Source organism: Pelecanus crispus, chromosome 1 (genome assembly GCF_030463565.1).
Source record: "Pelecanus crispus isolate bPelCri1 chromosome 1, bPelCri1.pri, whole genome shotgun sequence".
In the NCBI taxonomy this organism is placed as follows: domain Eukaryota; kingdom Metazoa; phylum Chordata; class Aves; order Pelecaniformes; family Pelecanidae; genus Pelecanus; species Pelecanus crispus.
The window spans coordinates 120,882,697-120,909,982 of NC_134643.1; the positions used below are offsets into that span (position 1 = coordinate 120,882,697).

Genomic DNA, 27,286 nt, shown 5'->3' on the forward strand with positions numbered 1-27,286 from the left:
GTTCTCATCTATGGAAAGGTATTAAGCAGGATGCTGAGGCACTGAAAAGAGTACTCCATTTAAGACTTTGGAACTAAACTTACAACTCTGCACTTAGCCAGCTTGTACAAACATTAAAAGTTCTTCCGTGTTTTGATCTGACCACCCAAAAAACTTCTCTAGGAGAGTGAAAAAAGGAGTTTTTGGACAGGCAGAGTAACACGTAAGAAGGGTAGGTACTGTTTGCAGGAACATGTGACTAAACCTAGCTAGACCATTTGAGGGATTTTACCACAATGGAATGTGAGAAGCTGCTTTTGACTGATACAGGTCAAAAGCCAACTTACAATGGTCTGGCATAGAAGTTGTTCCTTTATACCATCCTGAAGAGAACACAGCAAGGACTGAATAGCAGGAGGTATACAGTGGTGATTGTTTTACATCTTGAGTCACCATTCCCCAGCTTAGAAGGCTACTGAAGAGCAATGCTGCAATTCCACAAGTCAAACACAGCTATTGCATCTCCTTCAGTAACTTTTCTGTCAATTTTATATGGATAAACATGAATATGAACACGAACACAAACACGCAGTAGGAGGGTTTAGAGGGAAGACTGTGTCATGTTAAGGATGTTACTCGACATGCATGCTCAATGCAAGAAATTCCAGTAATTGAAACTACTGAGTCTAAAAAAATGCCCTTCATTCACCAAAGTGAGGCTATACTCAGGACTTTGTTGCTTCTTACCCTTCTGAATAACTTGCCTAAGGAATGTCAAAGGTCAGAAAATGAGAGGAAACTTTGGGGCCATCTATGAAATAATGTGTTTCCAGAGTTTTCCGTTGAAGAATTTAAGCAAAGGTTTCCTCTTGCAGCTTACCAACTAGTCAGTTCTGAGAAGTCATATTTCAATTCAACTGCTTCCTGCTTCTAGAGCCTTTTTGACTTGATGGCAGACCCTTGCAAAGCCACACTTTTTTTTTGTTCAGTTTTCCCTTACAAAACTGTAAGGAGAGGAGGTTTATGCTTAGCAACTTTGCTTTTATATAGAGTCATGTTTTTTGAGGTTATAATTACAGCCGTAGGGCTGTTAGAACGAACCAAAATGCTGTCATCTTTAGACCGCTTTAGGAGTTTTGTGTTGTTAACCGCTTTCGCTAACAAAGTTAGGTTGCTGAGCAAGAGTCACAACATCAAAAGAAAGTTTTAAGATGTAGTCAAAACACGTAATAGAATCAAACTACATAGCAAAAGGAAGTTTTAGTTAATCTGTCTAGCTTTTAGTTGTAACTAAAGAATTAGTTTTAAAAGAGGTAATCAAAGATAAAAAAGAGCAGTCATCTGGCACAGTACATCACAATGCTCAACAGTGTATGCAGTTTTAAATTATAAGGGACAGAATAATGAAAATCAGAACAGAAACTGTAATAAAACATAACATGCTTTCAACAAAAAACGATTGCACTGGACTGTCTAACAGCTGGATATTTGGACAAGAAAATATATGTGTCCACTTTAATAAATCATGAGTCAGTTCTCTTGGCCCCACTGTCTGCTGCAGCTTCAGTAGAAGCACTTGCCAAAATGCAATCCAAGTTAAGAACATAGGTGAGTTCTGCAAGAACTGATTCCTGTTATGTTACCATCATCCTGGTGAAGACTGGGAACTAGGGACAGGCCAGATATCCTTTTATTTTTTTTTTTATTTAAAATTTTGAAACTTGCTATGTCTACATAGAGGTCTGCATGTACACTTAGCATTTGCCAGGGCACACCTACTCCCTTCTAAAGGACCAAAGAATGCAATACTGTTTCTGGGGAGTTTGGGGAGGCATGTTGCTGCATTCAGTGCACATGAGAATAAGCCACATGGCAGATACAGACTTTCTGTGTAGTGTCAAACTTACCAAGAAGAAAGCAAAACTCCTGTTCCCCCAGACCCCGAGGCACTGCTCTGTCAGCAAGTACCAGTGTCAAAAGACATCCTGCTGCTTTGCAAGCACCTGCACCTCTTTCTTCTAACAGAACCAAGACAGAAGCTCTCCACAGGCTGTTCCTAGTAGACAATTTGCAAGTCAGGGTCTGCTAGAAGAGTTTAAGATGTCTCTTTTCAAGCAATACCTGGTTAACCACAACTAGCCTTCAAATCAGTTACTGAACTTGCAAATAAGTCATTTGGAATAACCAGTCTTGTCTGAAACACAGCGATGCAATGGAGACAATCCTGGAGGCTTAGTATCAGTAATTATGAAAACAATACAGCTTGCTCCTTAATCTGTTTTCAGTTAGACCTTTTCAATACCAGCTTTAAATCCTTTCCATTCTCTCTCAAAAAAAATTTCAGGAAACTTCTCTTCTGGAAGCCCCGTGTTACCTGTTAAAAATATAGACTTAAGTTATCAACAGCTAAAAATCATTTCTAGAGCTGTCACCTCAAGAGGTAGCAATGCTGAGAAAACATACAAGATCTAAAAAACCCAGCTGTTGAGGTACAGCCAGTTGAGTACGCTATAAACTTGGTATTGGAAAATTGATACTATTCATCTCTGAAAGTTTATCACACAGAGGAAGAGACAGCAATCCAGAGACTACAGAGATAGACAAAAGTATTTATTGACTTTTCAAAGAAAACCACCACAAACACCATCCAAGCTAGAACATATTAGTATGCTACTGCTGTTAAAAAAAAAAAAAAGCATGAAAAAAATGTATAGTTGAAGACAATATTAAATTCTGATATATGTCATGTTCACTTAGAGTCCTTATTATTATGGGACAGTGGAAGTACAGTGTACATTCAGTGATAATTAATTTGCCAGCTAATGAAGACATTAACTCAAATAATGAAAACAAGAATCGATCAGTGTGTATGCCTTCTCTTTAAAAGCCAATCGTCAATAAATAGGTAGTGTTTTTCATTGTCATGCAGGAATGATTGTACTCTCTCTACTTACTTGGGCTTCCGAGTTTTCATGTTTTTAGGGTGCTGGATGGCTGAGTTTTTTGGGGAAAATGAGACTGTTAAAAGGTGAAAGCTCTGTTTATAAAGATGTTAATTTAGAGCATGCTGTGTTTAAATTTTATGCTTTAACAGAAGGTTATCACCCTAGTTCCACGCCTTAATGTCTAACAGCAACAACATTCTTCTTTCCCCATAAAAGGAACTACTATGAATGCACTATAATAAAAAATCAAGTCTTTATACCACCTATGTTAAATTCACCTGTTATATAAACAGGCATGACCTGGGTTAAGTGCATAACACCATGTTAGATTATACCTAAAATAAGAGGTTTTAATCAACTATGCTGTGGCTTAAACACCACTTTTCAGACATAACTCTGCATTATTTCTGAAATTTTAACATATCTCAATACCTTAAAAATATACAAATTAAAATAAATTATTTTTATATATTTCTTTATATCAAAGAAGAATCTTCAAACTTACAAAAAACAGTCCAGAGGTAAATATGTTTCATATCCCACTAGTCAAGAATTTAAAGTAACTGACATTCCCAGTTAGCTTCTTTCAACATACAGTTTATTGCTTCCTCTTCATTTTATTACTTAGCTCACAGAAAGAAGAAACACCGTTTTATTTCAGAAAAATGTCTCTCGACAGAGCGGACAGGTGGATTTGTTGCTGGATGTGAACCATTTGTACTGAAAGAGAAATACAACTGTTTAATATACAAATACAAGCTGAATATCAGGAACATTGGTATATCACCAATATTAACCATTATTTGCCAATTAATGTAAGTACCAAAACATTAACTATACTTAAAAAAAACCCAACAAGAAACAGTAAAAAACCCACTTTCTACTTGTGTATGTGTGCATGTATATACACACACATATTACACACACACACACACACACAATACTAAAGTTTTGTTCTAAAAAACCTGACACAAAGGAATTCTCATCCAGTCTCATTTTAGCATAAAAAGATAGCATTTTTAAAGCAGCAATAATTCCTCCACTGTATGGCCATACAGATGCCAACCTGTTCCAGTATACTCTGTAACCATACAACCAATGCTTATAGAATCATAGAATCGTTTAGGTTGGAATGACCTTTAAGATATGATGGCTTGGATATAGTTAAATGTTAATTATCTAGATCAGCATAGTTTACTACAGAGCATGCCGCATAAATTTAAATTTAACCTTTTCTATTCCCATATCTGAGCTGATAACAAGAAGATGCTGTTGCAACACCCTGTGCAGATGTAATGGCTTAGGTCTTAGTGAACACAAAATGGATAGTTGTTATCCGTGAAGTGTAGCAACCCCTCTCTCATTACATGCCCTTACAGCTTTACAGTACAAAATCCATATAAGTAATTTATAAGTTCAGATAATCCCACGTACTCCAACAACATAATGGAGAACTGGTGGTATTACAATAGAAGTTCCTGGTTCAAGCTATAAATGGACATTTTGCCTGTTTAAAAAAATTTAGTCTTAAGTACTTACCAAGCAAGCTGAATGAAACTTTTTCTTGCATGTTCTGCAAGCTTTTTTGGGAAGAGAATAGTTGGAACCATGAATGACTGAAAAACAGATCATGCAATCTTCAACGCCCTCAAAACGTTTATCCACATTATTTTTCCACAAAGATAAGCCTTCCATAATACTTCCATTCTAACAGAGGGAAAAGAGTTGTTAATACTGTAAAATTCCTTCAGAATATTCTTACTGTTATTCATAAGCACATGAAGGAAAGCCTGAAGGCTTCATAAGCTGAAATTATATGCAATATATGCAGTGAATAATTTGTAAAGCCAACACATGAAATACAGATGGTAGTCTGATCTATAGAAATGCAAGCATTCATCACAACGAAAAGAATGCACTTAGGAGCACTTAAAAGGTGATTTTAGAATTTTCAGTCACTGTTTTGTTTTGTTCTAACCACAGATGATGCAACTTCAGCAGCCACCAATCTTTTAGAGAATTTAACGTACTGGGTTTTTTGTTTGTTTTTCCCTCAAATTATAGTTGAGATGACATTGCCACATGGGGCAAACACTGGCCCATGTCTTAAGAGATCTTCATTTTCAACTTTGGCTACAGATTTAACAGGACTTACTAGGCAGATAATTTTACCGCTCTGTTTCAGCATCTGGAGAAAAGCAGATGGTAAGAGCGACCAATTCTATGAAGTCCTTTGCAATCTACTCATGAGATCCATTATACAGATCTAAATAACATTACATTACTAGGAATATTTTTCTATTATCAGGACTCAAATGTAGTTTTCAAAACTATGGGCTTTCTCTAAACTCACCTGATGTGTAAGGTATGTGCTTAACTGTAGCATCCAGTTGCGCCATTGCTGTACGGCCACACCAACCCTCTTACCACTCTCAACTGTTATGGATCCCAGTGGGTAATTTGATGGAAGCTGTATTATTAGTTCAATAAATATATCATCAACTGAATAGGTAGCAATGACTTCCCGTGCCGCAGACCGAGCTTTTACCTATGAAAAAAAGGCACATATTAAAAAACTCAACAGAGAGCTATGCACCATCTCTAGTCTTTTTTTTATACATATATATATAAAAAAACCATAAATACTTTACTACACACATTAAACAATTTTCTTAGACCACGAAAATACTTTTCTCAAAGCAAATAAAAATCTACTCCTATCTTGGCAAACCAGAAATTACCAGCCATCTTTCAATCTACTAATTGATTACCTTTTTTAATAAACCAAAAAGAAGTATATTGATAGCAGTATCTTCCACTTACCTCCTCAACTTCTCCAACATTGTAAAATCCATTCTTTTCATTCTTTTTCCAAAGAAAATATTAATAAACATCAACTTAATTATCAATATCAAGCTAAATTATGTTTTCATCGGTCATTTAGAACAACAAAAATGCAATCATATAAAACACTGTAATACAGTCTGGTTCTAAGAAGTAACATTTCTTAAAATGTTTGCAAAAAACTAAAGTAAAAAGGACAAGAAGTCTTACTAACCGTCATGCCATTAAATAACTGTGTGCTAGTCTGAACAGAAGATATTTCTTGTGAAGAAAGCACGCTGCTGACATATTTGCTCGTAAATTTATCTACAACATTGAAGACACGTTTCTCACAGCTATTCCACCAAAGCCTGACCATGGCTGGCAAGTCTTTCAGTGTTATATGGTACACAGAGCAGGCCAAGTGCGGAATCTGGGATGACAGGATTCCTGTCCCTGGCAGGGAAAGAAAGGATGTTGAAATACTCTAACACATTACTCACAAATGTTGGTTCCTCCACACCACATAAAATTTTGATACCAGCATAGCTGTGGTAACCGGAATTTCATGTATATGCTCCTTCTATATTTGCTACTGTAAGTGCTTGTTTGACTCTGCCTTTCTCCATCAGTCTGGTTTCTTTGTTTCTTAGACTAATAGTTCACAACTGGGGATTCATCTTCTAATTTCAAGATGAACTCTAGGTGGACTACCAGAAATCAAGAATGATTTTATATTCTAGACATGACAAAATGCTCACTTTGGAGTGAACAAACAATAAGACATTTGGAGCACGGTTTAGGTTTGCTGTGTTCTACAGAAGTGCATAAAGAGATAAGGGAAATCTTTCTCTTGGGATGTCATGTTAGTAATTCTTTTTTACTGTCATCCAGATAAATTGTTCTGCAACGTACAGTGATGTTCAAGCAAAAAATTAAGAAATGGAAACTCAGTATCTTTGCTTACATCTATACAGGTACACAAAATAACAATTTCAATGAAATAACTTTCAAAACTAGTTCTCTTTTTCATGTTTCTCAGCTAAAAAACCCAGTGTATCTTCTCTCATCATGGTTGATTAACTGGGTCTTCTGAACAGTGTGACAAAAACAACACACAATTTAACATCTCAAATATTTCAAAAAATATAGATTAAAATATATTTTTAATTTGTTTTTATTTATGTATTAAAATAGAAGAAAAAAATCTAGAAATTCCCTTTGGCATTGAAAAAAAAAGTATCTAGAAGCAATAGAGAAGTCCCAGAATAGATCACACATTTTTAGTATTTTGGAGTCTTTGCATACATTCAGGATTCAGATAGTAGCAATGTATTATTTCTGCCCTACATGAATAATCTAAGCATTTCCTATATTTTTTTCCTTGTTTTTTCTGATAAACATTTCAATTTTGGTTAAGCTTCAAATGGGGAGTGTTAGCCAAAGATTTTTAAAGATATTTATGTATTTGTCTCTCTGTGTGTGTATCTATTTTACAGGTAAGATCTTCTTAAGACATATTTTTTAAGCAGAAAAGCATATTTAAACTTCAGCAATATCAAAACTCTTTCAAATGCACAAATACAATTTTTACTAACCTTTGACATCTAAATGAAGCTCTTCAGTAAAGAAAGTTTTTGTGTCCTTATTTGGAACTTCTGAAGTTGGCCCAGAAAAGACAGGGTTTTCAGGCATAAGCCTGAACAAGTGATAAAGCAGTTTATTCAAGCTTTTAGTTCTTCTAAGGTATTGTGAGTAGAGAACTCGCAGCTGAGAATGTTAAAAAACCGAAACAAAACACACAAAAAATACAGATGAGACCTAACATATATAGCTTACTCTGTAAATAATACAAATATGTTTCTGCAGGGAAGAAAAGCAAGACTGTGATTCAGAACAAGTGTTCAGAAGACTGTTTAGTTGTCTGCACCATTTTGAATGATTAGAAGATCATAAAATGTAGCAAACTTGTTTGAAAATGCCAGAAAGAATAATCTATTAATGAATCTTTATTCTTTATTACTCTAATATTACCATCCTTAAACTACTGCAATGCAGAAATCTGAGTCTACTGATACTTTCAGAATTCCACCAACTCCACAAAAACAAGAGGTCAGAAGATACATAATTAAAAGAATAAAAAGGCTGGATGAAACATCAAGATTCAAACCAAATAAACATGTTAAGAAATTCAGTTAAAAGGAAAAGACTCTGAACATATACCTGAGAAGAAGCTGCTTTGAAGAAAGCTAATGTTAACTTCCAAGTGAGAAGATATCCTAGAACAAGGCAGAACTCATCACTCAGAGGCTGAATAACTGCAAATTCTCCAACTGGAATGCATTCCAGGATATTTTCTAGCAAGAGTTCTTGAGTGGCCAGGACAGACATAAGAGCTGCTGGAGGTGATCTATGGAAAAATGTTATCGGGCATAGTAAACTCAAATCTTGAGCAGCATATTAGCTGAATTTATATTCACAGCTTTCCTCAAAATCTATTAGTAAAGCCAGGTATGTAAAAAGGGGCTTTTTTTTACAGAAAAATTTACTTTCAGATTCACACATTAATGCTAGATTTTAAAATTTTAATTTTTTTTTTCTTGAAATGGACAGTTGGTGTTTTTACCTCTTGCAAGACGAATATAAACTGAATGCTGATCACTTAATCTGTAAGTGGTCTATGGCTGAGCTGATTTAGTCTACATCACGGACAGCTGGTTTGCTTGCTTGCTTTTGTTTGTCAAGCCACACCAACAAAGCAGCAACTGAACACTAGATCTCCTAATCACTGAATGTGTTGGGTTTGGGTTTTGGCATTGGATCCAAAAGCCTTTTGCAACTCCATAGTAAAAAAAGGTATTAACCATTGGGCTGAGGTAAAAAAAAAAAAAAAAAAAAAAAATATTTTTTTTTCTTAAATCAGTTACCGTATTACCTCTTCAAACTGTTGACTTTATCAGATTCAGGCTGTATAAACCACCCAGGTCAATTTTGGAGGTTCAAGAAACTGAAGTTACTGCTGCAGCTGGACACATTCTGAATACAGCAGTCCAGTAAAAATCTGTCAAGATTTTACAATATAGAGCATATATGTTGCACTTACTCTAGTAACTGTACCTACAAAATAACTGCAAATACTGCTTCCAGTTTTAGCACAAAGGCCGATAACCAATTATATTGAATATTTTCAGTATGTATGACCCTATTGTCATAGCCATGTCATTTTTCTTTCTTTTAACATCTCCTGACAGACAACTACTCTGCTGCAAATCTCAGCTCTTGTAACACATTTTAAAGATACGGAAAACAGTCGTAAAAGAACATGAGGAAAAAATACACACAATGCTGATTCCTCCTCTTCATCACCATAAGATTTGAGATCTTCGTCATCAAATTTAGGCAATTCAGGCATTAATCTATAGAAATATAGAAAGGAAACCAGATTTAATTTTAACTATTTTAATATATGTGATACATAGTTCTTTGCTTATCAATGTCAACATTAATGACAAGCAATAATATAATGGCAATTGTTCATTAATAACAACACAGAATCTTTAAGAGGCATGTCACCATTGCAAAGTTGGTTCCTGAATGACAGCCAACTGAGCATATAGCTTTGCTCGGTTCTTTTTCAGACCTTTTACACTTCCTGAGTCACGCTAAAATAAACTTCTCTATCTCAGAATAAAGCTGTTGCAACTTTATGTCTCAGTATAAGTGAAAAATAATGGTAGCTTCTTATGCTTAAGCCATCTGCCTCGCAATTTGCATTTTGAGCTGTCAAATGCACATATACTATTTTTCAAATTCTGTATTCTCTCTTTTGGTATTAGAGATATCCAAAAAGTTCACAAGAATACTATCCATTTTTATTCACTTTCTTCATTTTCTTATCTAAATTAGTGAAAATAAAAAGGTCATACTATTTAATGATACTGTCAGACCCAGATCAAACCTGGAATATTTCAGTTTACATTTTAGGATTCTCTGAGTGTTAAAAATAGGGGCTAAAAATAAATAGCTTTATAGCTGTGAAACTGCTATCTATGTGACTATGGTACAGAAAATAAAATTGTACCTTCGTGTACTGCAGTAAAATTTCTCAGTATATATTTAGTCTACTTTTACAATTAAATTTAGCATTCATAACTTTATATAATGCTCTCCAATACAGAACACAAATTGCCCAGTTAAGGATTTTCTCCCATAATGGAACATGCCTTCACTAAACACATCTGTAAGTGCATGTTCTATAGCACTTTTTTTTTAAAAAGGCGGGGCAGGGAGGCAAGGGAGGTGAGAAATTTGTTGATTCTTACTTATACAACATATGGTAGACAGAAATCTGTACAGGTCTAGCCCGGAAAAGCAACAATGGTGATAACGTATTTAGTAGAGTCTGGAGTTTATCTGGAAGATTTGTTTTCTGGCCTGCAACAAACTTTGCTGGCAATTTATGGTTTAGCAACTGGTCCGTTGAGATGTACGTTAGAGCTTCACCCAAAGATGTTAACACAGAGTTCTGAAAGGAGCCTTCAGATGCATTTTTGTTTTCTCCTATTTAAAATAGAGAAAGACAAGTTGTGATACAGAACGTATGGATGATATCATAAACAAGCATTACTAGAAACAACTCAGAATCTGCTTATCAGAATCCATCTAATCTTAAAAGTGCAATTATTTTACTAATTAGCATGTAAGTGCTCAAAACATGACTTTTTATAAGCTATGTTGACATAATATTCCTATAAATTAAAAAATACATCCCATCAAGTTCTATTTCAGAATAGCCTGACAGGTACCACTATTACCCTCCTTGCCATATACTTGCCTGTGACTTTCACCAACAAAGGTAACAGCAAATTGTGAATTCCTTCAGAAAAGAATTCCTTCCATTCACTGATCAAGTTCACAGGAAGGTTTTCAGTAGTTTCAGGAGCTGCAGCTTCAAAGTAAGCACTAAGGGCAGATGCCAAGTCACAACTGACACAAGCAAAAATCTGCACAAGCGGGACATGATAAAGTGAACGGCTTTCACTTGTTGTCTAGGAGGAAAAAAAAAGAGGAAGATTTCTTAACTATAAATTTGCTTTAAAATATCCATTTCACATTCCCTGTCTATACCAGAAAGTGTAATTTCACAGAAGACTCAATTGCAAAGACCATTTTAAAACGATTTGGGGGAAAAAAGAAAAAAGTTTAAAAATATAATCTGTATTTTAGTAAGACTTGTTGAAAATTATTTCCAAGTCTCATCAACATTTAGAATCCTGGATTGCTTCCCTTATACAACCTTTGTTATAATGACAGAAACTGCCACCAAGTGGATTCAAATAGAAATGTACGCAGCTGTAGCTTATCTGGAGCACTGGTGCAGGCAGCCAAGTGAGCCAAAATTGATATGTGAAGTGCTCTCACTTTTCTCACCAAAACATAAAAGCCGTACCAATATCATGCTTGTTTTTCCAAATTGCAAAAGGAAATTGGCAATACACTACTGTAAACTGGAAATTATTGAAGTGGAGATCAGGAGAATATTTCCTCTCCCCCAACACACGTCCTTCTTTTTATTTTTATTCTTACTAGTTTCCCCAAAAAAGGAGTATCATTAAACATTAAAAATATTCCCAAGCACTTAATCTATGCAACAAGTTTTCCATACACATTTGCCGTTTAGGTTCTTTTTAAAAAAAAAAAAAAATACAGTTTTGAGGGACATACAGCATAGGTAAGAAGATTTATCCTGAGACCAAGAAATGCCACATGGAAGTTTCCAGCCTGCCCTTATAATTGTGTAGTGACAGAGGGTGCTATAATTATAAAAAAAAAAAATTTTTTTTTTAAGAAGATAATTTCATCTCCATATGCAAAAAGAAACAGAAGGTATAGTATTGCTTGTGCTTTTAAGCCAAACATGACCTTTGTCAAAGTTCAACGAAAAAAGGATTTTGTGCAATTTGTCAAATATTTGCTAAGCTGAGATAATGATGGGCTCAAGCTGCGCCAGGGGAGGTTTAGATTGGATATTAGGAAAAATTTCTTCATGGAAAGGGTAGTCAAGCATTGGAACAGGCTGCCCAGAGAGGTGGTGGAGTCACCATCCCTGGAAGTGTTCAAAAAATGGGTAGACGTGGCACTTCGGGACATGGTTTAGTCTAGTCTATCCTTAATTGGTTTAGTGTGGACTTGGTAATGTTAGGTTAATGGTTGGACTGGATGATCCTAAAGGTCTTCTCCAACCTAAACGATTCTATGATTCTAACTATGTGCCTGCCATATCCAGAGAATAATCTAAAAAGGTAAGTAGGTCAAAACTGGGGATGGAACATTAGCACTCATCCAGTAGGTAAAGTTTATTTTCTTCATTCTGGATTTCAACTGAGAAGCTTTTTAAAATAAGTTGTCTTTGAAATGCTGAGTATCCAGCTGTTAACATTGATCATTACTCTAAGGTACTAGAAAGTTAATACACACATTAGACAAAACAAAGTTAAAACTGTTAAGACCACTGTGTTCTGAACTCCAAGTAAGAACCATTAGGAGCACTCTGATTTCAATTTCTCTTGGCAATCCTCGTGCATCTTTGTTCACATTTAATTGCTATGTGGCATAGCTTCTACAATGCTTTGCTGTACCACCCTGATACCCAACTTTCCACTTTGTAAATAGATAGGCGAACTTTTAACATACAGCTTTCAAAAATTTATGATGAAATGTCAATCAGACATCCCAGTAAGATTATAAAAATTTAGTTATTTCATAGCCTATTTTTTTACCCCCTTCCTCCCCTGCATCAGTCCAGGAGGTTCAGAGGGCATCAGGAGGATCCTATTAAAAGCTGCAATACAATGGTTAGTAACAGTCTCTTTCATATTACCTCTAACCAAGCCAGCATGGAGCACATGATAAAGTCCCATTCATTATCAGCCAAAGGAGCTGTGGAATACTTCAGCAACAAGGGAAGGTAACGAATCATCTCTATGTTGAAACCAAGCAACTGAGCACTTGTTTCTTTCAGATTGCTGCAATAAAAAAAAAACCCAACTAAAGATTACGTATCTTCATGTTGTAGACAGGAGTATTTATATTCTTGCCTTCGCTCCTCCTCTTAGAACAAATTAGTCTTGCACCAGGCTGTGCCCTATGTGCTTTTGATACTCCATTTTTCAAAGTTAGAATACTACATTAGCTGCCAAATCTAAATAAGTCAGTCAACAGGTACAAAACAGTCTATCATAGCTACTTGTTCATTTGCATGTTATACAGATTCCTAAAATTGTACAGTTTACACATTCACTCAAGTAATATACTTACATAAACTGTGAAATTTAGCAATTTTAACTAAATCAATGCAAGAAAAATAATCATTTAAGTTACTAATTTTAAAAATAAAATATAAGCCCTGAAATGTCCAAATAGCGTACATTATTTTGAGACTTTGCTGCCTGGATTTTTCTCACTATACTCAAGACAAATGAACGTCAGCATATTTTCACTCCTTGCTGGAAGCTTTACAAGTTACACTTTCAGGTCCAGAATTTTAAAAAACAGATACCTAAGTTTGGTATCCAAGTTTTTCTTCTGCTACCTAAATAAACAATCAGAATTTGGAACTAAATATCCAGCACCACTTACAAAAGTTGGTCAGTTCTGAATGCTTTTGAAAACAGTTGACAGGTATATTAAACTGAGGGATGCAGTTCTACAAAGGCTTAAAAATGTAATATTAAAGCACTGGATGGCGGTTGTAACTTCCAAATTGATTTTGTTCATTTTGTTTGAGTTAATAACCGCTGTGTATTTTTAAACTCTTGTTTTAGAAATTTAAAAAAAAGAAAAAATCAAATTATCTCAAAGTTGCACCCACCAGCTAAAGAGAAAGCTGTCCTCATTATCATTTTTCCAAGATATTATGACTTTTAGTATTCCAGGTAGTAGGTGATCACAATCAATACTTCTATCATTCAAGCAGGAGTTCAAAATGGAAAGACAACCAAATGCTCCTATAACGTAATAAAAATATCATACTCAATAGGTCTTAATTATCAAGGCAAAACAAACATTAGAATGTATGTCAATTGACTGGGTCATTTTATTTGAACTTAACATTAATATCATAAGATAGTTTGGATAATACCTAAGCTTTCTTCGTTGAACAAAAATACTATATATACTCTTTGAATCAAAAATACTATATCCAACCCAAACTTAAAAAAAAAAAAGCAAGAACAAAAAACACCACCCTCAAACCAACCAAAACCTCCTATAAGGTTGTTGGTTTATACAATTAACAAAGAGGAAAAATATCTGCTAAGATTTAATTCTATTTGTGCTACTAAAACTGTAGTATGCTTAGCAGTAATTTGAACAGATAATTAAGTAAATGTAACTGCGAGTTGTGAATTCCAATATTATTGTAAGAGTGTCAATTTTTACTTTCAGAGTGAAGTACTAGTGTTGCATTAGTGCTGTTTTCCATTTTTAAGGAAAATTGCATGTATCTAGCTTTCTTGGAGAACGAGAACTTCTCTTACAAGCATAATGACAAAGAACCGAGTTAATTAAAGTACCATTTATGCACAGCAAAAACAAACAAACAAAAAACCTACTTCACTTAAGCAGCAGTGCAATGATTTACAAGAACTTTATCAGCACTTTCCTGATCTGAAAAAAAAATTAAAAGTTGAATGGTAAGCCTACAACCTATGTCACACTTAATGGGAAAATTTGGGTATATATTGTCTGCTCAGGAATCCCTAGGAAAATGAGAAAAAGCAGAAAGGAAAATGCAGACCAGTGTTACAAACAAGAACACTCCACAGCAGGGGAGAAGTGAGGATTCTTTTTCCCATTTTCTGTTTAAAGTTTCACAGCCACATTTGGTTGGTTCACCAGTTCACTCAGAAAGCCAGGAAAGCTTAACTAAGTCCGAAGAGTAAGAGTTAGGGAAACTACCACAGCAGAAAGATTCAAGATTCCTCTCAACTGCTACATCACACTAACACTGAAAATTTTGACACTTTGAGGACATCCATTTGGAGAACTCATCTGAAAACCTGAGGACACTGTCAAGGGAGAGATGTCCACAGTTTAAAGTCACCAAAGATAGTTTTTTCAATTTAAGTAAGCACAGTTCTGTTAAAAAATACAGTATCAACTTTCAGGTTTTTATATAGGCTGATCAATAAGAGTATGTGCAAGAAAGCACAAAAGCAGTACTGAGAAAAAAAAAAAGAGAAAGTTCGTTCTTTTAAGTGACATCTAATTCAAACGTGTAGAACTGTATGTGAACATTTCCAAAGAATTTTCTTGAAAAGCAACAAGTTTGTGAAAATATAAAGGTTTTCTAAAGGATAATTAAAGCAGTATTATAACACACCTCAATCACCTCTAAGTAATTTTTCAAAAGCTGCTGAAAGTGTAGGTGCAGCAGTTCTGGCTCTGCAAGCTATATCCCATGCACTGGAAGAACTACTCAAAAATTATACATAAACTGTGAAAGAGTTCTTGCTAAAACATCTGAAGACAATCGTGACACTACCAGTTGACAACAGTAATATTTTTGTATGCTGTGTAAAGCCTAAATGATTAATTGAAAACCTTGATATTTACAGGTGTGTTTAAATGAGATAGACCAAACAAGAAGTATGCCAGTATCAAAATTCTTTTAACAGTATCAGCCTAAATCCTCTAGTTCTAATTTTGTACCAGACAATATAGCTTGTACTTCCTTAATAAGGCAGAAAACCACTACGCCAAACAGTCTAGAAGAAATATGCAAACTGAGAAGACATTTTGTTCTAGGAAAAACAATATTATTATAGTTAACAGGTTTTATCTAAAAGCAAACATTAGTACAAAATAACGATCTTAACTTCTAACAAAGTGGACTGAGGTAAGAACATACTCACCATCAGTGCTGGAAAGCTCTGTCTGTGTGCATGTCATAAGTTTGGCCACACAGTGGAAGATGAGTTCTTTCTTTTCTTCCTCAATTAAAAAAGGTGACAGACACTGAAGTGTATGCAATCTGCCCTCTGTTAATGGCAGAAACCTATTCATACAAGCAAAACATCAAGAATGAAACAAACCCAAAAATTTAGCTAGTAAACAAAATGTCAAATGGTTCATAATGATCTAATATCCTATGATGTAACTAATCCCACACACTAAACTGAGTCTCACTTTTGCATACCATACACATATATTACCAAATTTTCAGCCTTCAGTTGTCATTCATCAGAACCAGTATCACTTAACATTAATCAACATTTGCAACAAACTGAAAGATTATAGGCAGCAGTATTAAGGTACCCTTCTGTTGTCTTAAAAAGTTGTTTCATCTCACAGGATACAGTGTTTTCCGCACGAATCACTTTAGCCATGGTTAAGGACCACAGTCTTCCATGTTCCTCTGATCTTCAAAGAAGAACAAAGACCCTGGTTAATATACAGAGATGCACAGTTCATAACAAAAGCATTTGGATAAAGTTTGAATACACAAAAGGAAATATGGTGGCACTTTATACAATGTAAAATATGAAGACAGAGTTAAGGGCTGTTTTACTTGTTCTTACATACCTATCAAATATTGTTTGCTGAAGGCTAATTGTATTACTAAGTGTACTGAACTTCTCATATGTGATGTGCATTTCTTCTAACATATGAATATATTCCAGAAGCAGATAAGGAGGATTCTCCAATTCTTCAATCCACTGTAATGAGTACAACAGCTCTGCAACTAATTAAACAAAGGTTGTTGTTTACAAACAACTGCTGAATATAGTCAGTGCATAAGCAAGAAGTTTCAGGTCAAGGTTTTGTTGGGTTTTGTAATTTTTTTTTTAAGTATGTTTTTAATGCATTAAAAAGATGACATTTACACACAATCTCAGCTGCTTCAGAGCATGAACTGGGTATCTGCCATTGCATCATAAAATACAAGAGAAGAAAAGGCTATAATAATCTATTCTAGATGTTTGGGAAATTTTAAAGCAAATCATGCATGAGAAGAACTCTAACTCCTCTCTATTCTCTCTCTCTTTTTTTTTTTTTTTTAAAAGATATATTCCTTACAGACAAGGCAATCAGGATCTAAGTCCAGTAAAAAAACAAACACATTTGATACTAATAGTTAGCACGTGATTTCTTCATTAGTTCACAAAGACCCACACTGAACAATTACACTTCTCATCATGGTGAGACTTTTGGAGATAGAATTGTTAACTTGATAATGCTGGCTCTAATTTGAGCATTCCATAGCCAAAAAGAAACAAGATTCCACCTGGCGGAATTACGAAAAATTGCTGCCTCAGAGTATCTTTACATTATGGCTAAACACTCAGGGCGTTTATTTGATGGCATGGATACAGTTCCTATTGCCCCCTCATGCCAATGCACCATGTATTTTGGCAATGAACAACTTTGAAGTTGATCGTAAATTCAAACTTCACCAAATTCAAAGTTCTGTTGAGATAGAATGTATATAATCACAAAAGGTCCTAGAAATATAAACACTGTACTTGTGCATACTTACACTTTTAAAGAAGAACTAAAGAAAAAAGAAAACAACAAAAGGTAAAAGGATGATTTCCCATACCTATATGCCAAACTTTAACTATCATTCCAAACTTTAACTATTCATTTCTAATTATCAATTCAGGTTAATTTACAACTACTATAAAATCAAATTCCTTTAAGTTTTACCATTGTAACTTACTTATATTGTCAATTTTCTTTCTTTCAGCATCATCATTTCCATGGACTATACCATTTTCCAACACAAGTAGCGCCATTTTACTTAATAAGGCTGAAGTACACAGATGGCCTGGAAGTTTAGTTGCACCACACAGCCCGATGCATGATCCCAAAGGTTCACAATTTATACTAAGCCTTCCTTCCAAAAGAGGTTTGTGCATCCACTGTAATACGTGCATAAAAAGAGTATGAATAAATAATTGACATTTTAATGATGATAAAAGAGCTATGATCTGTTTAACCCTGAAATTTCAGAATTATTAAAAAACAATGAAAGATACATATTAACACCAAAAGCACAATGGTGAGGATGACGCACTCCAGCATATTAAAAAACCCCTAAATGCACAGCAGTAACTTGAAACTACATTGCTGCCTCAGAAATAAATACGTGTCTTTAGAACTCTATATATTTTACAAGAAATACTATGGTTACTGAAGATTGGTAGTTGGACAGGAAATTTATGTCCTTCCCCACTCTCCACTCTATGTACATCAGCATTTTGTTGACAGTCAGTGGTTCCTCTGCAGATATTGGTGTCTTTCACAAAATGGATCTTATAGAGGAATTAAAGGTAAGAACACCTTCATGATGTGTATTCTGTCAGACAAAATTCCTGAATTGTAAAGTAAGTTCCTGGTGCTCCATGCAGAAAAGGGTAACTTCATAGATTTTGCTTTTCTCCAGTAGTACTGGATGGGGCCATAAACGTATAGATTTTGTCCTCTGTCACAGACAGAGGCTGAAAAAAACCTTTACACAGACATATGCAAATTCATAACTGCAGTGCCATGTCAAAATAAAGAATGCTTATTACCCTAAAGGACAGAGACTTGAGGTAAATTGACTACCGCATGCAAGTGCATTACTATTTTCATACCTCAGTGGATAGAGACTCGTGCAATTTCCCCCACTCAGTTTTGTCTGGTGTGACATGCTCAACATAAGCTCCCACAAGATATCCAGACTGTCCGTCAGCTTGCATAAGCTTAGACAACAAATCACTAACTGCAGAGATCAAAACCTGAAGGCTGAGAAAAGGAGAAAACACTGCAAACAAGTTTGGCACTATCCAGTAAAAGCAAGCTGCTTTATTTTACATTGATACAATGCTATATACATTGTATCAATGCTATATACATGCTATATGAATGGCATTTTAAGTTACGGTCTACGCCACAGTTCTCACCTCTGACAGGCTGAAAAAACTCTCAGTAACACAGATGTCAATTAAATAAAGAATAGTACAGCACTGATCTTTGTCTGTTTTGGAGAACAACATATGAGGAAAGGGACATGAACATCACAATTACCTTTTAACATCCAAAGAGGAAGACTGAATTTGATTCTTGACCCACAGTGCAGATTTACGCAAAAAGGTACTCTGTTTCTGCACACTCCGAAGTTGACGCACAAGTGAATCTACACCAGACATCCAAGTGTGTTTTAATTTACATACAAGTAAATCTATTGTAGGGGGGAAAAAAAACCCAACAAACCAATAAACAGACAAGCAAAACCACCACAAACAGGTAAATTCAAATTACAACCTACAGCATACAGCAATGATCACGTGTCTGAAGGTCCTAGAGCAGGAAAAGAATTCTCTTTTCTATGTGGTTACATGCAATAACTATCAAGCGCAAATATACAGGTTTCTTGTTGTAGAGCAATTTTAAATTAACTTTGACACACGGGTAATATTTATTTGAGAATAAGAGTGATGTTCCTGTTTTCTACTACAATATGTTCATACGGTCTTCAAAATTGCAGATCTTTTTAAAGTACTGAAATACTGAACATTCACAACATCAATACTGATTTGCAAAGCAGTGGTTTCCAGGTTAGTATTGTCCTATTTCATCTCTACGACAATATTGCAACATTTCCTCCTTTGTATCTATATCAGTAAACGCATATACCAACTTATTCACCCTTAAATTCTACATTTAAAAAAAATAAATCAGGATCTCAGTCTGAAAATGAGATGCTGGTAGAGAGAGAAATAGGTCAGAGCAACTTGATCAATATAAATGGTTTCAGAATAAATATATGTATTACTAATGAAGTGATTGCACACATTTTTTCATAGGAACCTCACATTGCAGAATAAGCAAAAAAAAAGCTCATTCTTTGTATTTCATAGGCCTTAAATAATTTATGTAACACTCCAGAAAGTGTGGAATATCACAGCCTCAAAGATAGCTGAAGCACAGGGATACCAACATCGAAAAAGTTTAAAATCCTTGTAAAGATGTACAGCACTTGCTGTTTAATAGTAACTACTGGCATTGTAAATTAAAGCACAAATTTTCATGTCAGTTACAGCTGCAAGTGTTCAATGTCTGTGAACTCAATATTCTTTTATATACTTGAATCTGTTTCATGAAAAAGAAGAATTTAGATGTAACCATCAACTATAAAAAAAGTTTGGTTGAAGTTCTTTTTCCAAATTACCTGTTAAGTGCATAGCATCCTGCCTCTGAGCACACAATTGGAAGATGGTAAGCAGCAAGTCTTCTGAGGATGGCATCAGCAGACACCCTTTAACTGAGCTGAAAAAGCTTGAGGCTACATCACAGATGAAAGATACTGATGGTTCAGTATTTCCAGCTTCAGAAAGATCCTTAGCTTTAGACAGAGCGGCTTGAAGTTTATCAATAATCCTTTCAACAAAAGTTTCACCAATCAAAGATTCTGTTGGGGAGAGGCAAAAGACAGTATGCTTTGATTACTTGATAAACATGATCATTCAAAGGCATCATATTAATATGTACTGATTTGTCTTTTATTTACTAGTTTTGAATGCAAAATAAAGTGCAAAGTAGTTTCAGTCTAACTTATACCTCAACTCTCTTTTGTGTTCTACAGTTATCTAGGATCACCTAGACAAAGTTTCACATTGCCAAGTATCCTTTCTCTAAACCAGCTGAAGCAGCTTAGACAAAAGATATATAAAATACAGCAAGTGCAGAGTCATCTCTTCCCCTTTTATGACTTCCTAGCTTCTGCTAATCTATTGCAAGCCAGAGATTACACCTGGACCATTGCATATAACTAACCAAATCAGACCAATCTTCCATGAATATGCTTAGTCCCTTTCTCACTGGACTGAAGTAGGCTAATCCCATTTATCCTCAAACTCCACAGCATCCTGTGGCAATGAGTTCCATTATTTACTTATGAACTGTATGAAGAAGTATACTTTTCGCTTTCCTCAAGCCCACTATCTAAACATCTGTAAGCAAACTCAGGCTCTTCTGTTTAAAGAAACAAGGAAAAATTTCTTCCTATTTGCTTTTGCATACAAATTATGATTTTATGGCTCTTTACCACAACCCCATCCCCAATCACTTTCATTGCACACTGAAAAATTCTAGTCTGTGTTATTGCCTCTACAAGCAGAGGCCACTGAATTTGCCTAACCATCCCTGCCATCTTCCTTTGAGCATATACTAATTCTATCACACCTTTTTTCAAAAGCATATAGGTCACCAAGAACATTGTAATGACCAAAACTGCAGGCAGTATTCAAGATATTGACACACCAATGCTGTAATAATTTTCATTTGTCCTCTGTTCTTTTCACAGCATCTTCTAATAACCTGTATTCATTTTTTATTGCTGAGCACCAACCTGACATTTACAGGGAACCATCTGACTGAAGATCTCTTTTCTGAGTTTTAACAGGTCAGAGCCTACCATTGAACAGATAGTTACAATTGTGTTCTTCCCATGTATACTTCTGATATTTATTGGGTTTGAAATTAATTTGTAATTATATCAGTTAATCATTCAGTATCACAACACACTGCCACAGCTCCCTAAAGTTTCAGTTTTGATTACTCCGAATAATTTACCAGAAACAATTATCATCTTTTCAGTATTTATCCTTTTTCCCCTTTAATTCCTATCATCTGATAGGTTACTGATCCATGAAAGGCCCTTCCATTTACTGCATGACAGTCTACCTTGAGAAACTTTGATGAGAACTCTCATCAAAAATCTTTTTGAAAGTCCACTTACTCTATTTTGGCCTAAATCACTAAGTCGAGAAGAACCATAGTTCCTGAAGGTCTCTTGGACTTCATCCAACATGCATTAAAAACAGGTCACACAGCACCCAGCACAAAATGAATGCCTGAGCTCAGCAATACCTCAAGCTCTAGAACCAAAAAGCTACGTCACTGGACAATCAGCCCTAGGACACCACTGACTCACAAGTGAACAATTTTGTTGAACTCTCTGCAGGGAGGGAACAGGTTTTCCTGATGCTCCTCTACATCAAAAGTTCCAGTAACAGAAATAACAATCTTATGACACCTTCAAGATGCACTATCTATGAACATCCACTGCAGCCAACTTGTGTGCATCTTTGAAACTTAAAAGCACCACAAATGTGCCCAGCATTCAGATAAACTGAAGCTTGTTACCTCAGGGATCAAAGCAAATGCTGAGTTTAACAAAATACAAATGACAAGTTGACATGGAAAACATCAAGAAAATTGAACTCCAGCAGAAGTCTGTATCACAGATGTCACAAAACACAAGGAAGAAATTAAATAGGATGTTGTTAATAAAAGATAGATTACATATACAGTAGAAGTGCACACACACAGTTTTTAAAATACATTAATCTAACTGAAAATGGTTTAGAGCAATTCATAGGTCCTGTAACAAGTTATAACCAACACACGCATGGGTCCATAACTGTTGATTTTTGATATTCTAGTTTTGAAGGTAAACTTTAGATGGTATGGTTTAAAAACTAGTATTATTTTACAGCACATAAGCTAATAAATCAAACCTACTTAAATTTTCCTCAAGTTTTCCAGACTCGCAAAACTGAATCTGTTCTTTAAACACTGACTTTTGTTTAGCAATGCAGACCAAAAAAATTGCAATGCTGCTGCTGCAAGTTAGTGTTTATGAAATTAAACTGGACATGGTTAATTGGCTCAGGTTAAAAAACCAAACAAACAAAAACCCCAAAACCCAAAAACAACAGCAACAACAAAACAAATTAAAAAAAAAAAACAAAACAAAAACCAGAAGAAAGCCTAGACATTACAAATTAAGCATTCTGGAAGATCTCAAATTCCTTCCAACCTTCTACAAACCTTAAGTGTGGTATTCACACTTCACAAACTCCAAGGAATAAATATGCTTACCATTTTTAATGTGTTGCGACAACACTAAGCTCAGGAGGGTCCACCTTTCTGAAGAGGATGATTCTGATGAGGCTACTACAGGTTTTAAACCCAGGTGACACAGATCATCTGCCAGCATTACAAGTCTTTCTCCAAGTGTATCTCCTTTCAGCCAGTCAGAGACTAAGGAAAGTTTTGTTGTACTTGAACAAGCCTGAATCACAAGAAAATAATTCTAATAATCTTTTGAGGGTATTAACTTCTATTACTAACTAAGCATAAGATTAATATGTCAAACCTGCACACACAGAGGGGGAATTGTATCACACACAGAGTGGGAAACATATCATCTGTCATAAACCATAAGTCTCTAGGTGTTTATGTCTGCAACAATCCGCCTAACTTTCTTTATGGTCACAGACAGCAACTTATGGCTAGGTCAGACCTCTGCTTTAGAGTGAAACAAGTCACCTTCTGAAAGCATTTCTTTTTCCTTTTCTCCAACTACAGAGCCCAGGGAATGCCTACATTGGAGTTAGGAAGATAACTTTTGGATGACCAGGTTGGCCGAAATGAAATCTATTTAACATAAAATCTATTTACAGCATCCGAACTTCTATAAAAAGAAATAGAAGGTCACATCAGAAAAACATTGTTTTGGTGATTAGCCATTTTAAGTTACAAAATAATAAAAACTGACGATTCCGAAAATAGACAGTATCTGTGAGGAAAGAGATTATGGTCAACACACTGGATTGTAAATCAAGTGCTGTGAGTTCTTGTCCAAAAATTTGTAATGCACTTCATATTTCATCCCAGGCAATCACTTAAATGTCAGTCTCTCAATATCCCATGTGAAAAAATGGTATACTATCTTTGCCTTGTAAGCACGATGATGTTCAGGTGATGATACAAACAATCATTTAAATTATTGGTCTAATACCCAACTCTATTCTCCCTAGCTTAGAAAGGATGGCCCGAAACAAATCAGGAATCCCCCTGGCTCAAAGAGCAAACTGACCAAAAACAGAAGGGACAAAGATGCTTTCGTTTTGGTATCATCATTTGATTTCTAAGTTTGTCCCCAGATTTAAACACAGTTAAAACAAACAACACTCTGAAACTATTACTACAAGATTTTCAAACTATGGAAATTATCACTACTTAAATAATAATAATAAAAAAAAAGAAGTATATCAAACAGGTGCAACTCCCAAAGCTAACACCAGGGAAACATTCAAAACTATGCAAAACAAGAACAAAAAAGACTTGAGGTACCTTTTGAATTATCTGGAGAAAAATAATCCATTTCAGATCCATCTGAAAAGAAAAAAAAGTTCCACAATATTTAACAAATTCTTTGCTGAATAGGAAGCATTTAATACCATTTTAACTGTTTGTTTTACAACTTTATTTTCTGCAGGGGATAAGCAGAAGTTGCTAAATTTCAGTAACAAAGTTATTGATTATATCATTTTTGGCTTCCAAGTCTTTCACTACCACACAGATCAGTAAGGGACTGTTTTTATAGGAAAGGTCACTGATGACTAGTATAAAAGCACACTGTATAAAGAAGCAAGAACAGAGAAATTCCAATGTTACTTTTTTTTTTTAAAATGATTTATACCATATAGAAAGGGACATATGTCATAACCTTTCACCCCAACACTGTCATGTCAACCTTTCCTAAATCTACCTTAAGCTGAACTTATCCAAGTTCATGTAGAAGATCTTCCATTCCACAGCCCCAAAATAAAATGATTAACCAACCACAGCCCACAAAAAGAGTAGTCACTTTGATAAAAACTAATAACAAAATGTGCAAGTCATACCTTTGTTAAATCATCAAGAACAATTTTCCTTTCATCATTACTGTTGCAACAATTAAGCACACTGTACAAAATGTCAACGAGAAAATGGGTGTCTTTCCTCCAGTCTTCTTTCAGCCAAGTTATTAAATTCATATACAGAAATTGTACAGATGGACTTTCATGATAAGCTTTAATTTTGTTTTGGGATTCAGCCTGAGGAGAACTTGCATCATTTCCTTGCTCTAAAAGTACTTGAAAAACTCTGTTTGAAGAAAAAGAGTTGAGCAGGGCAGAGAGAAATTTCAAATGCTGTTCTGACTTCTGTTCGTTGACATACACAATACTCAGTTCAGCAAGGTTGCAGACTAAATTCTCTAAAGGTTCTTTCCTTAGAAGTGAATTATGTTGCAAGTCAGCCTGTATTTCAGAGTCACTACTTCTCACTTCTGCGAGCTTTCCATTCCCTGTGTTTCTTTCAGATTCATCCCCATCTGTAAATCTGATTTTTAGAGATTTTCTGTTGTTTGGTTTTGTAGCAGTCCTTGGATTCTGAAGAATTTCTAGCATACCAGATATGGCAAACAATGATTTCTCATCAGCATCCAACGTATCAACATGAAGTACACACATTTTTAAAAGATGGTCCCAAAAATTTGACAGCAGTTTCTGGAAAACTCCATCTGTGCCATCATCATTGGAGAGTTCTACTTTAGCTTCCCAGGAGCTCAGTGTTTCTGCTATTTGATAAAATAACGGTCCATTTTGTAACCTGGGCTCCTTAAGTACAGCATCGGTAAGAGGAATTAGCTATGAAGACAAAAAAATTATTGAAGAACAGTGATCCAATTAGATGATCATTTTATTCTTTATAATACCAGGAAATTCTATCATTTTGAAAAACACTCAGGAAGCAATTCTGAAAACATCAGAATTACTCGTGCTTGAACACTTAATAAAAATGTACAGAGTGGGATGCTTTTTTTTTTAAAAAAATATAATTTAAACTGGACAGTAAAAGGATGATTTTATAGGAAGAAAAAAATTGACTAAATTCAGTAAGATTATTTTTTCCATAAAATAGTGAAACTTTCAACAGAGAAGTAAATCCTCACAGAAATGTACAGTTTTCTTTAACTTTGAATTATTAAAAGTACATACAACAATATTAAGTATTTCTAATAAATACCTGCTCATATATAAGCATTTGATGAATTTGTCTTTGGTCATCTCCTTCATCTATTTTCTGTAGTATGGCAAAGCGCAGACATTCCATAAATGCAGTTATAATTGCTGAACTCTCTGAAGGGCTAGCTATTGCTCGCTCACTTGACAACCTATTGAAAGGCAACATCGGAGGGAGGGCATGCTCAGTCATCTATGCTTCTGAGAAACCCAGTATGTACATAATGAATGTAACCTTGGTTATGTTGTTCTTATCCAGACAACACCAATATGAGAATATAGGATCACAGAACCATTGATAGGAGTCAGATCAAAACAAATTCCATAGGACATATTTGAAGAGTCAAAACAAGAAATCCAGGCATTTACTATAACTTATATTAAACTAACTTTTTCATCTAGTTTTAGCATTCATAAAAAAATATTTATGTAAATAGAGAAAACATATCCAGTCAAGCATACTGTATACTGTTTCACCTCTTTGTCAAAACCCCTTTGCAATTTTCTACACACACCACCAAGGTTTAGAAGGTGTCACTTTCTGACATTAAAGAAAAAAAAAAAAAACCTAAAACAAAAAGCCACCCAAAGACAGTTTCACCATAGCCAGTTTGAGTCTAAACAACTGTGATTTGTTTGCTTTTTAATAAAAATTAGACCACACAAATTACCGTACAAATATTACAACCATTTTACTACTTGCAATAAGATTCTATACACTTTTCAAAACCAGCTCTCTTCTCCAAAAGCTCTGCTAATGGCCACGCCAACATCAATTGAGAATTGATTTTTGTTTAAATAAGTTACATTTTAGTCTTTCATAAAATAACTTACATATGCTTTTGAGTACACAATGCACGTGCATCTACTTAAATTAGATTTGATACAAAGCTGGTTTTCATGTATTTTAAAGGCAAATAATGATAGCAGTTTCAATCCTTTAAAAACCAGTATCACAAGAATTAAAGTCCCTGTGTATGTGAAATTTCACAATCACAGTGCTAATCCCTAATAACCTCTGTCATAATTACACACTGGTGAGAAGAAAGAGCCTGATATCTTCAAAGCCACTCTTAGTTTTAAATTAATTTCCCATTTTAAAACTCACCATGGAATAAACACAAAGCTTTGACAAGGAAAGATAAGAACGCTTTAGGTAAGGAAGACGTAATACAATCAAAAAGGAGGCTGAAGGTTTAAGACAATAGTGACAGACACAAAGGACTGACTCTAGTTTTGGATACTTAAAAGTATATCAAAAATATGATTTTCAAGTATCACTGTGAAAACAGCCTTTTCTCAAATAAACAATTAAAGCATATTTAAATATCCTCAAGCCAAATGACATGTTACTTATCTTTAAATGCTTAAAGAAGATTAGTTCTATTTCCAAATGTAAAAGAGACCGATTAAAAAAAAAAAAAATAAAATTTGTGGTTCATACCCTTGAATTATAGAGCTGAAAAAAGTTCTGAAATATTCCAGCTTTGGTTCTGCAATGCCAGGAGGTACCTTGCTAATGAACGGCAAGAGATTTGGGTATATAACGGTAGCTAGTCCTCGTCCACCTTCTCGAAGCACTGTCCATAGCTTTGGTAGAACTCCCTTTTTGGCATTTACATGACTCCAACAGTC

At 34.9% G+C, this 27,286-nt stretch overlaps 1 protein-coding gene across 4 annotated transcripts in view; it reads right to left on the bottom strand.

Annotated features, from left to right (window-relative positions):
• Positions 1-2,594: 2,594 nt before the first annotated feature.
• The window catches only part of LTN1 (listerin E3 ubiquitin protein ligase 1), a 31,608-nt gene continuing 6,916 nt past the window's right edge, over positions 2,595-27,286 (bottom strand). Inside the window, exons 8-30 of one of the 4 annotated variants that reach the window (XM_075711479.1) lie at positions 27,096-27,286; positions 25,656-25,803; positions 24,491-25,276; positions 23,937-23,978; positions 22,680-22,872; positions 19,966-20,205; positions 18,822-18,975; positions 18,389-18,539; positions 17,470-17,671; positions 16,332-16,491; positions 16,065-16,169; positions 15,662-15,804; positions 13,618-13,753; positions 12,628-12,772; positions 10,582-10,795; positions 10,070-10,307; positions 9,089-9,163; positions 7,971-8,157; positions 7,346-7,517; positions 5,983-6,203; positions 5,278-5,472; positions 4,464-4,631; positions 2,595-3,644 (exon numbers count right to left, since the gene is read on the bottom strand). In XM_075711479.1, the coding sequence (XP_075567594.1) occupies positions 3,582-3,644; positions 4,464-4,631; positions 5,278-5,472; positions 5,983-6,203; positions 7,346-7,517; positions 7,971-8,157; positions 9,089-9,163; positions 10,070-10,307; positions 10,582-10,795; positions 12,628-12,772; positions 13,618-13,753; positions 15,662-15,804; positions 16,065-16,169; positions 16,332-16,491; positions 17,470-17,671; positions 18,389-18,539; positions 18,822-18,975; positions 19,966-20,205; positions 22,680-22,872; positions 23,937-23,978; positions 24,491-25,276; positions 25,656-25,803; positions 27,096-27,286 (4,329 nt within the window). In that variant the 3' untranslated portion in view covers positions 2,595-3,581. Of the gene's footprint in view, positions 3,645-4,463; positions 4,632-5,277; positions 5,473-5,982; positions 6,204-7,345; positions 7,518-7,970; positions 8,158-8,682; positions 8,809-9,088; positions 9,164-10,069; positions 10,308-10,581; positions 10,796-12,627; positions 12,773-13,617; positions 13,754-15,661; positions 15,805-16,064; positions 16,170-16,331; positions 16,492-17,469; positions 17,672-18,388; positions 18,540-18,821; positions 18,976-19,965; positions 20,206-22,679; positions 22,873-23,936; positions 23,979-24,490; positions 25,277-25,655; positions 25,804-27,095 lie in introns of those variants that run through there. The other 3 variants (XM_075711483.1, XM_075711496.1, XM_075711489.1) reach the window with 3 other exon arrangements.